Source organism: Leguminivora glycinivorella, chromosome 19, assembly GCF_023078275.1.
Source record: "Leguminivora glycinivorella isolate SPB_JAAS2020 chromosome 19, LegGlyc_1.1, whole genome shotgun sequence".
Classification (NCBI taxonomy): domain Eukaryota; kingdom Metazoa; phylum Arthropoda; class Insecta; order Lepidoptera; family Tortricidae; genus Leguminivora; species Leguminivora glycinivorella.
This window is the reverse complement of record NC_062989.1, coordinates 10854689-10869965: the sequence shown is the minus strand read 5'-3', so window position 1 is coordinate 10869965 and position 15277 is coordinate 10854689. Positions and strand designations below refer to the sequence as shown.

Genomic DNA, 15277 nt, shown 5'->3' with positions numbered 1-15277 from the left:
TAAGATCGCCATTATCCCCAAAGTGTAGTGAACTTCCGTATTCGACGTAAACTTCTAAGTTGTGAACAAGATTTTACTGAGTAAATACCCGATCGGTATTATGTCACTATCATGACGTCTCTTCAAACCTAAACTTTGTTTTTGACAATAACATATTATTATCCGATCCATATCGTATTAGCCGTATTCGGACCATAAAGTTAAAAACTTTTGTAAAATCGAATCCAGAGATCAATTTCCTATTGGATACTAAATTATACTTAAATAGTGCATGTGTCAACTTGACAAGATAAATGATGTAAGTTATGAAGAAATGAATGCCGTACAAAAACTAAAAAAATGAATAAAAGGAGATTATTCCATTTTGGACAACGAAAAATACCTGCCCAACGACGTCTTCTAATAATTGTAATTTTATGAAATAAAACTATGGAAACGGATTAAATCGCGTATAATGAATCATATTCATTATACGCGATTTAATCCGTTTCCATAGTTTTATTTCATGAGTAACTATCGCGGTAACCGAAGACAATAATTGTAATTTTAATTCAATTTTCAGTGGAATACGGTTTATATGCTACGTATTTATTTTTTTCGTCTTATAAAATGGGATAAAGCGTGAGAAATTCGGGAAGAAACTTCTTCGACGGTACCAGGGTCGCATATTTCGGAAGACTACATCGTTCACATGACACCCCTCGGTATTGGTTGATTAAGTTTTATGGGTACGTGAAAATTATTGTATTGCCGATTGTTCAATTCGAGACCTAATTTGACTTATTTGAAAATATTAGTGGTACCTATTTGACATTTATAGTCTTAGAAAACCGAAGTAAATATAAACTTGAATTAAAATTAGTTTCCAGTTTATTCAACTAATAGACAATTAAACACTTAAGCTAATTAAACAAAATAGTTAGAACCATAAACAACAATAAGACCTTAAAATAAATATAGTAGATGATTAAAACAATGAATTAAATTAAAATCTATTTTTTTACAAGTCTACGTAAACAGGATAGGTTTGAAAAGTGATCGAATCGAACATTATTGGAAGGGTATCGGCAATAGTCGATAATGGACAACCGTTCGGAAAGTACCAGGCGAATATGACTTGCCAGAGCATCACCGAACCGATCAATACACCGATATCCCCTATTCGTTCCCTATAGCTTCTCATAGGCGCGATCAGGTGATGCATCGTTACCGTTTAACCATTCGTAGACCTTATTTCAAAGATGTACAGTGCATAAAAGTTCAGCTCTTGAGTACATGGAGAATTGGGTGACAATATTACGGTATTTTGGCAGGAATATGGAGGTAACTACGTAGGTGAGGGTCACTTACCTTTTTAGTAATTCAAATAACATCTGCTCTCTTTTCTGAATGGGGACGAGATTTGGAACGTAAGCAGTGTTTGGGTCGCGTAAATATTAATATTTATTTAGTTACAATCCTTTTTGTTAAACATGTTGAAACGTATACGCGCGTATTTGGGACAGATTCCATTGAGGTCAAGAATAACTCTAAAAGGTTTGTTTTTGTTTTTTTTTTCGTTTCTATGTCCCGTTGATTATGAGTACAAAAAAAATAAAACATTCAGTCGAATTGAGAACCTCCTCCTTTTTTTGAAGTCGGTTAAAAAGAAAGCAAATTTCGGAAATTTTATAAAAAAAATACAATTTACACTGTTTGTTTGAAACCTGCTTTTTGACATTCTGTTAAAATTATTCGGTTTCTCATGTTTACACCGTGTAAGAGTTTGAATAGGGCAGTATTTGAGGAACACTAGGTATACCCCCTGCCCCCTGAGATCTGACCACCATTATATCCTAATATTCCTAATTGGCTCCGATTGGCTTAATTCCCAAATTTATGGCGCAACAATCATGGTTTAGGCCGTTTCTGGGCCAGCGATTAAGTAATAGACTATTAACACACTGCTTTCCTAACCTGAATTGGATGATATAGGATTTCGGATATGAATCGGGCCAATGATGTTTTCATTAAACTATTTTTTATACTACGTCGGTGGCTAACAAGCATACGTTCCGCCTAAGGGAAAGCGGTCACCGTAACCTATGGACGCCTGCAACTCAAGGAGTGTCACGTGCGCGTTGCCAACCCGTTAAAAACTTGTACTCTTCCTTTTGCTGTGTTAAGTACACATATACAGCAAAAAGGGAGTGCTGATACTGTTACTGATATGCGGAGTATACTGTAAAAAAAAAACTTGAGCATAATTTGACAACAAATACAAATTATATTCAGCAAATAGGTCATAGGTCATAGGTCACTTTTACACGTCAACAATTAGTTATTTAACGTATCTGGAATAATGAAACCCATTAAAACTCGAGTGTTGAATAAACACTGTTGATTTTTTGCAATGAGCCAAAAGTCGAGTTTCATTCATACTAGGATTACAACCGATTTATAGGTATTTGAAGTGGCGAGAGTAATGATCCGTACGACAGACGTAAAAAGACGCGCCTTTCCTTCTAATGTAACACATGTGTAACATCAAAGTGGAGAAACTTTGCATGTAAAATTCAATCAGGGGTTTTTGCACATTGAACAGAAATTAGTACCTAACAGTAAGACGCATGTTTTTTATATATGTTCATGCCACCAGCAGACGGTCATCTACCATGATACATCTGGCTGACGAGTTTATACGGAGTCCGACTCGCACTTACCCTGTTTTTTTTTTTTAAATTAACATTCATTACAGCTACATGCCACTAGCGACATCTACACCGTGTTTCCGGTATCACTCAAAACCTCAGACACCCCAACTGATTTTTATTTTTTTAAACGTATCTAGAATATTCATTTTTTAATTTGATGATTATTATTTTTTTAAATTGGATATTTAATTTTCTGTGCAGCTCTACTCGACTTTTAACTCTACACTCAATAAAATAACTGCTAGCTACCATCGTAAACCTTAAAACTGATTAATTGTGTACGTTACTGCAACGACATAAGGTTTACCAATAGACAGCTATGTCACTGTAAAGCACGTTAAACTGTGTCACAGTAAACTTCAAATTGGACAGGTGACGCAGTAAGCAAATTTAAACCTAACATTCAAAATGACAAGGTTGTAATTAGGTAAGAGTTCAATTTGTTATGACTTATGATAAACTTTAAAATTAAAGTGACGCACAACGTCAAACTCGTAGCGGAAAAAATAATCGTCCAAGTAACCAGCCAGTATTAATACCCCTAAATACTGAAAAAGGTATACAACCTCTAGCAATATGATATGCACAATGTTGTATTACGAATTTGCAGAATGGGCACGTAAACAATAACTTATAATACAAATTAAAACAAAAAATATTACCCCCATCAAGATATAGCTCAATCGATTCTACTCTCGATTCTGAACAAACGGTTTTCAGGTTTTTAGTGTTAAGTGAAACACGGTGTATACTTTAAAGAACACACTTATCGAGTATAGAAGTTTGATTAGTTCCTAAGTTTCCTAATATGTTTACAGGAGTCATGGACCCCACACGCCATCTTCCCTTCCCCGAAAACCTATGGTGCCGTTTTAACAGAAACAGAACGGGCCATGGCCGCTGTAATTATACCACAGAATATAATAGTATAAGTACAGAAGGCTCACTCCTTTAATGCCGCTATTCTAAATTAATATTACCTACATTAACAAGTTCTAATGCGCCGCGCTAAGGTTGTCGCCACTGAATGGGCCTTGCCCTCGCGGCCGCCGACATGTACTTGTAGCTCGGCGAAAGAATCGCGGAGTGAGGCGCCCCTGGCCCCGTAGCCGAATGGCATTTCTGCGACGCCAAATTCCGCAGAAATGCAATCTATCTCTATCGCTCTTGTGTATTGACGCGACAGAGCCAGACTACATTTATGCGGCGTTTGGCGTCGCAGAAATGCCATTCGACTACAGGGCCTGATTATACCTTACACAAATGGGGATGAAAGATTCATACTTGTGTGAATGTATCGCGATCCATACCATGGACATCATCGAATTCTGCCCACTGCACTCATACACCAGTCACTCACCCATACAGCCAAAGAAGACCTACCTACCTATACCTAATTACCTACTGAGACGCAGCGCAGCAGAGTAGCTCAATTGTTTGAATGTTGACCTATAACTATTTTTTAGATTTGTATTCTTTATGACTTGTTTTAAAGGTCCGCGATAAGACTGGCATTTCAATATAATATTGTCTTCGGTTGACGCGATAGTTACTCATGAAATGAAAAATCCATTTTTCATAATTTTGGAATTTCTATATTTATGTTAGGTCTTTTTTGTGTCATACGATTAAATAAAATAAACATGATCACTGAGTTCATTGGCCCCGTAACCTCTACGGAAGTTTTAATATTACATAAGTGTGGGCTAAAAATGTTATCGGTACAAGAACAATTGTGTTTTGATAAACTCGCGCCAGGTGTTAGCGTGATTTGAGAGTCTCGAATCGAGACTAGCAGAGAGTTCCGTACTTTTATAAATATTTTTTTCTTTAATTCATTGCAAATATGCTATTTATTGTTTTTTTAGCTGGTAGTTTATTTTAAACTTAGCAAAATCGGCTCGAGTCGGACCAGATCACTGAGGATTCCGTATTTTAATTTATTGATTAATAATTTACATAATTATTTTCCGTTTATTTATTTTCTTCTTAGTTCTTAGGCTAGGGATTATACAATTATCCATATTAAAACACCTAAAAAATACAAAATATGTATACATATATGTATACTAAACACCTAGTGTGCTGAAACCAGCGGGACAGGGCCCAAGATGCCAGTAGTTAGGGCTGCAGAGAGAGGAATCGTCAGACTATCCGCGCTGTGTCCAAGCTTCCTGTCTTCTATCGGACTCCTGACTCGAAAGGTGATCAACTGTCAAATCCTATGCGAAAGTCTTTCCTTTCGAGAAACGGGCCCCTGATCAACCACCTAGCGACGAGATTCTTGGCTATGAGACCGTTCGCTGAAACGATTATCAGGACAACTATCTTGTAAGCCAAGTCTAGGTACCTACCTCTACTTATTGGATTTGTCTTCTGCTTTTACGAGATTCTCATCATGAGGTATGGTGATGGCGTTTCGAGCGATCTACACTCGAGTGTAGTAACATTGGGCCAATTTTTACATTTTTTCAATTTCTCTGAAAACTATAACTGTGACCGTGGTAATGTAAGTACCTCATGATAGATAATGCTCTGCTCTATCAAACGACATCAATGTTTAGGAGTGGAGGTGGATATTGTATTGTGTAAAATGTGAGTGGGGAAAGCACCCCCCTGAAACTGCCGGATTGTGCTTACTGCTTATTATCATCAGATGGACCGCAAACTTTTTTTTTTAACCCTTAGAACGTATTTTAATAAAACATAGATTAATATATATTTGTTTCCATTCAAATTCTCTATCGTATACATATTTGTATCAAGATAAGCACTGACCCAGTTTTCACGATTTGGAACCACAGTGCGCGAATCCCTAATTTTACGGCGGAGAATATCATACAAATCATACAATGTCTTCATCCCATCGGTGTATAAAATAGGTGACACAGTGTTTTAATATTGCCATTCCTAAAATGCTCTTTTGTAGAAAATGTCGTCTTACTTGTCACAGCCGCAAGTTCAGTAGTAATAGTACTATACGTATTGGATTTACATACAAAATAATAGATTTACAATGGTGAGACGCCGGCATTCAGCAGTGCTTTTTTATTCGGTCATAAATAAGTGTACAGCCAACCAATTGGAACCCTAGGCCACTCTACCACTTTGTCAAGATGACAACCAGTAAGAGATTTCTTACAATCTGATTTATAAGGTCACTATGACTTAGTCCTACAGTGGCCCAGGGCTCCAATTGGTTGACTGTACTTATAGACTGTCAAGCAAATCTAAAAAAATACACAATTCTCAATATTTTTATAGCGTTATGGCTCATCGATGATTCCGCCAACGTCAAGGTTTAGGAAGGCACACATAAAAGACAATTGTCCGGTGAGCCCTACATTTTTTCCGCCTTTTTTTAGTGACAAGATTATCTTGACCGTCTTTAGTCTGTATGGCTTGTGAACTAACTTTTATATGTATTACTAAAAATGCATTTTCTTTATTCACCACGAATGTCACAAATGGGACTAATTCCAATAAGGCCTAGTTACTCTTCGGGTTGGAAGGTCAGATGGCAGTCCGCTTTCATAAAACTAGTGCCTACGCCAAATCTTGGGATTAGTAGTCAAAGCGGACCCCAGGCTCCCATGAGCCGTGGCAAATGCCGGGATAACGCAAGGAGGATGATGATGAGCACGACTGTCACAAATGAAAATACTGATTCAGTGTACAATCGAGGCCACTCACATCTTAAATCTTTCAACATTCAAAATTTAAGTATACAAGACATAATTTTTGGTATGTTGGCTTCTGAGGATGTTTGTAAACTCGAAAATACCAATGCAATTAATACCACTACAAAAACTGTATGAAATGTAAAAATTTAAAAGAAGGAAAATTAAATTTAATCCGCTTGTATTAAAGGCACTAGCTGTGCAGAGTAAAGAAAATTCGAATGTTAATCTCAAATGTTTTATCTTTATACGACAAGGACACATCCAGATTAAAATTGATTATTTTGATTAACCTGATCATCATTTGTAAATTGTTTCAGAGTTCGACAACTGCAACACTGTTTGTATTTGCTGCGGCTGTGACATCGTGTCATATATTACAACGGCCTCAGCCGTACCGTAAAATGGTCCTCATGCCAGACTGGCAAGGCAGTCAAGACTATCTCCAACCCTACCCTCAATACCTCCCTCCTTCTTACATCCAACCAGCCCCCAAATGTAATGATTGTCAACTCGACATGGCACCACCATTGCCAATAATAGAACCACCCATGATGGTTCCACCACCCGCAGAAATGCCACCACCTGGAATCCCACAGGCTCCATTTATAGTTGAAACTCCTATCAGTGAACCGTGCAATCATGGTTTAATGCCAGAGGCAGCCGCTGGTAACAGTGTTCCATTTTTGGTGCCTGCTAGTCAAGAAATGATATCACCTTGTATGGAAGAAGAATTGATCGCCATGCCGCAACAGCATATGATGCAGCCAATGCAGCCAATGCAGCCAATGATGCAGCCTATGATGCAGCCTATGAACCAGCCTATGAATCAGCCTAATATGTTGCAGTCTATGAACCAGCCCATGAACATGATGCAACCCATGAACCAGATGAACCAGCCTATGATGCAGCCTATGGATCAGCCAATGATGCCGCCTTTGATGCAGCCTATGGATCAACCAATGATGCCGCCTATGATGCAGCCTATGGATCAATCAATGATGCAGCCGATGATGCAGCCTATGGATCAATCAATGATGCAGCCAATGATGCAGCCTATGAACCAACCTAATATGTTGCAGTCTATGCAACAATCTATGATGCAGCCTATGAACCAGCCTATGTTGCAGTCTATGAACCAACCAATGAATCAGCCTGTAATGCAACCTATGAACCCGCCTATTATGCAGCCGATGTTGCCACAGATGAACCAGCCTATGAATCCGCCTATGATGCATCCTATGGCAAAACCTCTTGTACAGCCAATGCTACAGTCAATGGTAGAGCCCATGGTTCAGTCAATGATAGAGCCAATGGTACAATCAATGGTGGAACCAATGGTACAGTCAATGGTAGAGCCAATGGTGCAACAACAAATGCTACAAGTGAGGCCTGAATTCTCTGCAGCACTGCCTAGAATTCCAAAGTACATCTTCAGACCCGGCCAATACCAGAATGGGCGCAACAACCAATACCGCTACAGATCAGTGAACCCGCTATCGTTCTTGAAATGCCTGTTTAAAACATTTCTATAGCGCCAGCCTCAGAGCATAATACATGGGAGCGAACAAGCCGCTGGTGGCATTAAGCATACACTTGTCGTTGTATGCGTGCGTGAAGACACTACTCGCTGGTTGTTCGCATGTAACAGACATTGAAATGATGTGCGTGTATTGCGCAAGCCCATCCATCTACAACTCCAAGAGCGTCCATCTACAAGTGTGTGGGTTCATTAACTTTTTCACTAATGTCAAAGAGAAGTATCTACTTAGGGCGGCAGGTACTGCAACCCTATGAGGTACAAGACCTTACAGCCCAAAGAATCTGGAATTTCCTGGATTCAACGGGCATAAGTAAGGATATCTAACCACAAAGGGCCGTCACAATAGATCTCTCTTGGTCGACGTGACACACAAAGGCCCACTATAACAAACAATAATAATAATAATACTATACACTTGTCGTTGTGTGCGTGCGTGAAGACACTACTCGCTGGTTGTTCGCATGTAACAGACATTGAAATGATGTGCGTGTATTACGCAAGCCCATCCATCTACAACTCCAAGAGCGTCCATCTACAAGTGTGTGGGTTAATTAACTTTTTTTATTGTAGATTGATCGGCGATTGACCCTAGTCACACTGGCGACAGGCGTATTCAATACAAATTGCCCGGCATGTCCGATCTCTCGATCTGTGATCCTGACTTACATCACTGCCACCACCTTTTGAGCCCCAGCATAGTATCACAGTTTGTGATGAAGATTCATCAGCAGGTGCTTTTGTTAACTGGGCACATTCCAAGGGCGGATCCAGAGGAGGGTCACGTGGCGTGGCCAATGTGTACGCCTGATCAGGGTACGTAGCCGAATGGCACAAACGCTCACGAAACGCGCTCGGATGTTGATATCTATATCTATCGCTCTTGCGTATTGGCGCGACAGAGCCAGACTACCTTTCGCGGCGTTTTGTTTTCGTTTCGCGTCGCAGAAATGCCGTTCGGCTACAGGTCTCAGAAGGAGTCACTTGGTCAATTTCTCTTGCCAACCTCCTAGACTCCATCTTGATCCGCGCTTGGCAAATTCTGCCAATATCCAAGTACTATTTCACAATCATAATAAATGCCAATACTCAGTTTGTTCTGACAGGGAATTTTGCTAGAATAAGAGCAGATCTGTGTGTGCATCATCTTTAAGGATTCTTGTGATGGTTATATTGGTTATCCTATTTTAAATAAATAGAAATATAAATTGCCAGTTGTTTTGTCTTATTTACAACACTTCTCTTATTTACTATGTAAACAGTGTTACAGTGGCGACGCGTGAAATTTTTTGTTGGTGAAGCTGGAGGGGTTTTTAAGATCTGTTTTGTATACTGCAGAATTTTAGGGAACCTGTTAGGAATCGAGTTGTATCGACGCTACGCCACTGCTATGTTATATACGTAACTAAACCAGATCATCTATCACCAGCTTTTGACAGTTTACAATACGTTAGGTACTCGATAGCATAAGGCAATTTCAGCACACGGCCCTTACCGGGATTCGAACCAAGCCGCGGTGGCTTAGCAGGCAAGGTCACTACGCGCTTAGCAAGACCGGTCGTGAAAAATCACGGTAGGTATCGGTAGCGGCTCAGTGTGCTTCGCCGAATTCCCAAACGTTTCACGATCGCTCACGATTCGTTCACATTTCGTGAGCGTTTCGTGAAGAGTTAATGCATTTGGCTACGCACACAGGTAATGTTTATCAATACATGCAATGTAGCAACTTTACGAGTTTAAAAATACGTATCTCAGGATTCTAAAAAAAACTAAAATAATACTCACAAAGAATGCATGACTCAAAAGCAACTAAAATAAATTCTGCTCACGTAAGTAATGAAAAAGATGGACAGGTGAATTTTGTACTTGTTTATTATTACTTGTAGCGAGAGACGTTGTATTTACTATACTAGTGTAATATAAACTTGCTGTAGACAGATTTAAAACACTTGTAAGAAGAGAGTCTGTTTCCATTGACGACTAAATGTTAGACGACTTAGCACGACCGATTAATACACCTTGGCCAGTCAAGTAAGTGAGAAATGTCTCAATAAATCTTATACTTTTAAACGAGCAATTCTTGTATATATATTTATTTATTTATTATTTATTTATTTATTTATTTATATATACAGACGATCTCGTAAACCGCTCTAACGATTTCGCTGAAATTTGTTATGTGGGGGTTTTCGGGGGTGAAAAATCGATCTAGCGTAGCCTTAGATCCCGGAAAACGCGAATTTTCGAGTTTTCATGAGTTTTTCTTTCGCGTTAGTAAACGTAAAATATGGTCGTTAATTTCGCCGCGCGCGCATCGATTCCGCTTAGCTCAGTCGTACGAGGTCGGTCTAATGTATGCAGATAGATCGTAGGTGTCAGAAATTAAGTTTTTGTTTTTTGTCTTTTTTTTGTTTTTGTATTTATAAGAGTTTTTTTTTATCTAAAGACGTGATATATTAAAATAGAACTGAGCGAAGCTCGGTCGCCCAGATATTAATAAATAAATAAATAAATATTATAGCACATTCTTACACAGATTGACTGAGTCCCACGGTAAGCTCAAGAAGGCTCGTGTTGCAGGAACTCAGACAACGATATATATAATATACAAATACATACATAGAAAACATCCATGACTCAGGAACAAATATCTGTGTTCATCACACAAATAAATGCCCTTACCGGGATTCGAACCCGGGACCGCGGCGTAGCAGGCAGGGTAACTACGCGCTAGGCCAGACCGGTCGTCATAATGTGATGGTTTTTTAGGCGAAGGTGTTTATACTACATTTCTGTCTAACGGAGCCTGGAAGCGGTAACGTCGTTTAACGCAGGTGCCTGAAATTCGACGTTTTACAGCTGGAGGGCAGAAATAGTAGGGTAAGGTGGGCAACAGAGAACCAGTGGTACACAAGGAACCAACGGTTTTATTCGAAAATGCGACGTTGCCAAACTGCACTGCGAACATAGGCACGCGCCGCTAAGGTTCCCCCGCTCGCTCCCCAGTCGGCGGCCGGTCCGCGTTGAAATTGCACGTTTAGTGAAGTATTTTGTGATTTTGGACAAGAAAACAGAAAAAAATTAAGTATTTAGTTTTTTTATTTTCTCAGAATGTAGTTATGTTTGATTTATCTAATTAATCAGTTGTGCGGAGTGACTATTTCTCTATCTTTTTGACATTCACTGATGCGGCTTTCTTGTGCCGTTTATTTTTTACCGAATTTAAAAAGTGAAAATGTATATCTAGCACACATTGAACCACAAGGCTAGAGTACTCAATGAACCAGGAGGTTCTCTAGGTAATTCTCTAGTTAGCCTTTGGAAGGTCTATTTTGTACAACTTTTGCCATGTTTAAGAGTTAATATAAATATAACGTTACTATATGTATAGTACAAAAATATATGATAATACATATATTATTTAAGTTTTTTGAAGTGCAAGACTTTATTTTTCATATAACGAAGAATATTGTGACGATTACATTAGTAAACTACTCTTAGTTTAAATAAATAAGCATTTTTGACATTGTAAATGTTGTATTTATTAAATTGCCCCATATTTACCTAAATCAGTTTGTATATTTTGCAATTATTTATCAAAAACTATGCAATTATATAATGGTAGGTTCATTGTGTACTAGGCCGGTTCATTGAATACATAGTACCGGTTCAGTCTGTACCAGAGATTGTACACAATGAGCCATTGTTCATCTTTTAAAAAAACTAAAATATCTCGACTTCTATTCAGTTTTATTAAAAAATAATGATGAAAATTTAGAGCTAGATAAATAACAAATGCACTGAATAAAAATAATTGAATTTGGACCTATTATGACTGACTTATTAAGATTTAAATTTTTGGTGGCTCATTGTTGGCAACCTCACCTTACATTACATCAGAGGCCGGGAAAATAAGGATTTCCGGCCAAGTGGGTATATACTATACCGGATAGGGATACGAGGCCGGGAATCCGTTTTCACGCCGAGGCATGTATAGTGCTTTTCTCAAACATACAATGAAATAAATAAAAAATGCTCTAAAGGACAATATTTTATAAAAAAAAGTTACTTTGCAGGCCTAGGCCTAAAAAATAATATGGATTCCCTTTACAGTCCTCTCGAGTTGTTGCGCCCAAAAAGCGATACTTCCCAGCCCATTTTAAGGAACGTAAAGACAATATTTCATTGCATGTTTGAGAAATAGTTAAGTAGTTTTTTATTGTTTAGAGAAGTAGTTTTTTTATCATTGTTTTATTTAACAAGTAAGTATAGTAGTATAAGGGGTATTTATTGTATAATATGGTTTTGTTTGTATTATTTTACTGTATATATAAACATACTAGGTTAATATTTATTGTACATACACATTCAAACACGATGTCAAATTGTTCTTGAATAAATAAACTAAAACTAAACTAAACTAAACTAGTGCATTACGATATAAGTGCGGAAAAAAGGAAGTTTTAAGCGAGTGGCGATAAATTAAAACACGACAGACGAGTTACGAATTGCTTTTTGCCCGCACTAATAGTCAAAGTGGTTCAGGGTGCGTAGCCGAATGGCACAAACGCTCACGAAACGAAACGCTCGTAGATATCTATCTCTATCGCTCTTGCGTATTGGCGCGACAGAGCCAGACTACCTTTCGCGGCGTTTCGTTTTCGTTTCGCGTCGCAGAAATGCCATTCTGCTACGGCACCAGATCTTATGAGGTCGAAACTTCAGAAACTTCAGAAACTTCAATCTATACTGAAAAACGTCATACGATACACTTTTGAAAAGGAAATTTGTACTCAGACGAAGATAAGTTGACAGCAATTTTGATAAAACATTATACTTTACTGCCATCTTTTAACAATTTTCAACTACATCATTTCACTCATGTGTTAAAATTATTAAAGATTTATCATTATCAGTGTCGCCATCTAAACGCGAAATTTTTTTTCTTGAAGGTGCCGGTACCGAGGCACATGCGTTTTTTCTATGGCTTTAGTCCATGCTAATATTATAAATGGGAAAGTGTGTGTGTCTGTTTGTTTGTCCGTCTTTCACGGCAAAATGGAGCGACGAATTGACGTGATTTTTTTAAGTGGAGATAGTTGAAGGGATGGAGAGTGACATAGGGTACTTTATGTCTCTTTCTAACGCGAGCGAAGCCGCGTGCAAAAGCTAGTTAGCTTATAAGAAGTTATATATAGTTAATATATATTTTTTATAAGGCAGTAACTCCCTCGAGGCCAGAATCATATTACTGTAATGATTGGCACTGATTGCCATAATTGCCATTTATGGTGTAACAATTGAGATGGGTTTTGGGACCTGAATTTGGGGCAGCGATTAAATAATGCTCCATTAGGATACTCTTTTCGTAACCTAAATTGGATGTTATAGGATTTAGGATGGATTATGACCCAGAGGTTTATTAAGGTTCTTACTACATAGTAGGCAAACAATTGAATTAATAACTCAGATTCATTAAATTTAAACCAGTTGAACATAATTAATACAATTAATTTTTGGGCACGGAACTATAAAAATCGATTAAATACTCGATTGTCAAGATACTAATGTATAACTAATGTATAGCTAAGCTAAGCAACATCATTGAAAAACAAATGAAGTGATAAATAGCATATTAATTACTCATTTACTTAAACACTCGATCAAGTTTTAATAATTGCACAGTACAATACTCGTATTCCTACATTTCGAAATAATCAAAAAGCTATAAATTGTTGCGAAGTTTTTTAATCGATCATAACATCTTCTACTTTTGTCCACAAACTACACTAATCATGGTAAAACTTTTCTTTGATCAAATTTATTTAGAGTTTTAATTTAGTTTTGAGATATTTGATTACTTTTTACTTCTTTAATTCTGAGTTTGTTTTATTCATCTAGAAAAAGTATGTTACAATGTCAAACCACGAAAGTTCCAAGATGATGTTGTTAACCTCATTATTTATTTTTTTGAGTTTGTAATAAGTAGGTACATAGTTTTACAGGTTTGAAATTTTATAGAAAATAATTTACTAATTATTTTGCAAATTGTTTCAGGTTTCGAAAACCGTGATACTGTTTATATTCGCGTCTGTCACATCAGGCCGCGTAATACAAAGGCCAAAATTCCATCCCCAGATGGTCCTCATGCCTGCTTTGCCAGGCAGCCTGGACCACTATCCTCCGTACATCGCTCCTTACATTCAACCAGACGTGGAATGTGATGACCCTCAGGCTATACACTTGCCAATAGCAGAGAAACCCGTGGTTGCTCCTCAAGCGCCAGTTCTGATTCCACAGTTCAACCCTGTGATGGTAGCAACCCCTTCACTTGCTGAACCTTGCGAGCCTGCTTTAGTAGCAGAAACTACAGCTATGGATATTCCCGCACTACCAGTTATAATGCCTGTTGTGCCCGAAATTCAACCTGAACCTTGTTTGGATGAAGTAGTTGCGATCCCGGATAAGCCTATTGTAGTACCACAGCCCCCCGAACTACCAACATTCGTGATGCCTGAACTCCCGGCTGTTGAAGAAAACCCTGTTCCAGACTATGTACCACCAATGCCGGTTATTGAACCCGTTTTTGCACCTGAAATGCCTATTGTGAATATTCCTGTAGCGCCAGCCTTACCTCCACAAGCCATGCCCGTTTTGCCCCAGATCGTAGAAACTGAACCTTGTGTCAACGAAGAAATTGTTCAAGAAATCCCTCAGCCAGGGCTGCCAGTAATAGTACCGCAAGCGGCAGAGTTCCCTGCTCTTGTAATGCCTGAGTTAACTGTCAGAATTGATGTTCGTTTTCCTGAGACGCTGTCGCCAGAGTTCATTCCACTTCCAATGCCGATTGAAGAGCCTACCGTTGTCGCTATACCTGAACCCGTTATACAAGAAGCACCAGTTGCACCAGAACTGCCCACAGTCGCAATGCCTGCTGTACAAGAAATCGTACCACTACCAGAACCATGTCTTGACGAAATAATCGTTCCTGAAGTTCTGCCTGTCAACGTTCCACAACCCCCTGTACTGCCAGAATTTTTAGTGCCCAAATGCCGAAGAAAGAAGCTTCTATACCTGTGCAGATTCCCATGGCACCTGCTCCTGAGTATACCCCACTGCCAGCTCCTGTGCCCCTGCCGATTGAAATAGTTCCTGAAATTAGCTACCAGCCAATGGAGATACCAAAAGAGTCAGTGTTTGTAGTCCCGGAGCTTCCCGCAAAAGATCCCATAATTACTCCTTGTCCTGAAGATATTCCTATTGCAATTCCAGAGGTTCCATTCCCATTAATGCCTGTTCCTGAGTTACCTACAGCTTCAAATATTCCAGTACGTGTAGAAATCTCTTCTCCCATGATCAAACCT

At 38.6% G+C, this 15277-nt stretch overlaps 1 protein-coding gene across 1 annotated transcript; it reads left to right on the top strand.

Annotated features, from left to right (window-relative positions):
- Positions 1-14051: 14051 nt before the first annotated feature.
- Positions 14052-15062, top strand: LOC125236771 (protein PELPK1-like). Its single transcript, XM_048143696.1, has one exon. It carries the CDS (start codon positions 14052-14054, stop codon positions 15060-15062), a length of 1011 nt encoding a protein of 336 aa, XP_047999653.1.
- Positions 15063-15277: the final 215 nt, after the last annotated feature.

Excerpts from the sequence above, each read along its gene's own strand:
- LOC125236771 (XM_048143696.1), top strand. The coding sequence starts at position 14,052 with ATGGTCCTCATGCCTGCTTTGCCAGGCAGCCTGGACCACTATCCTCCG.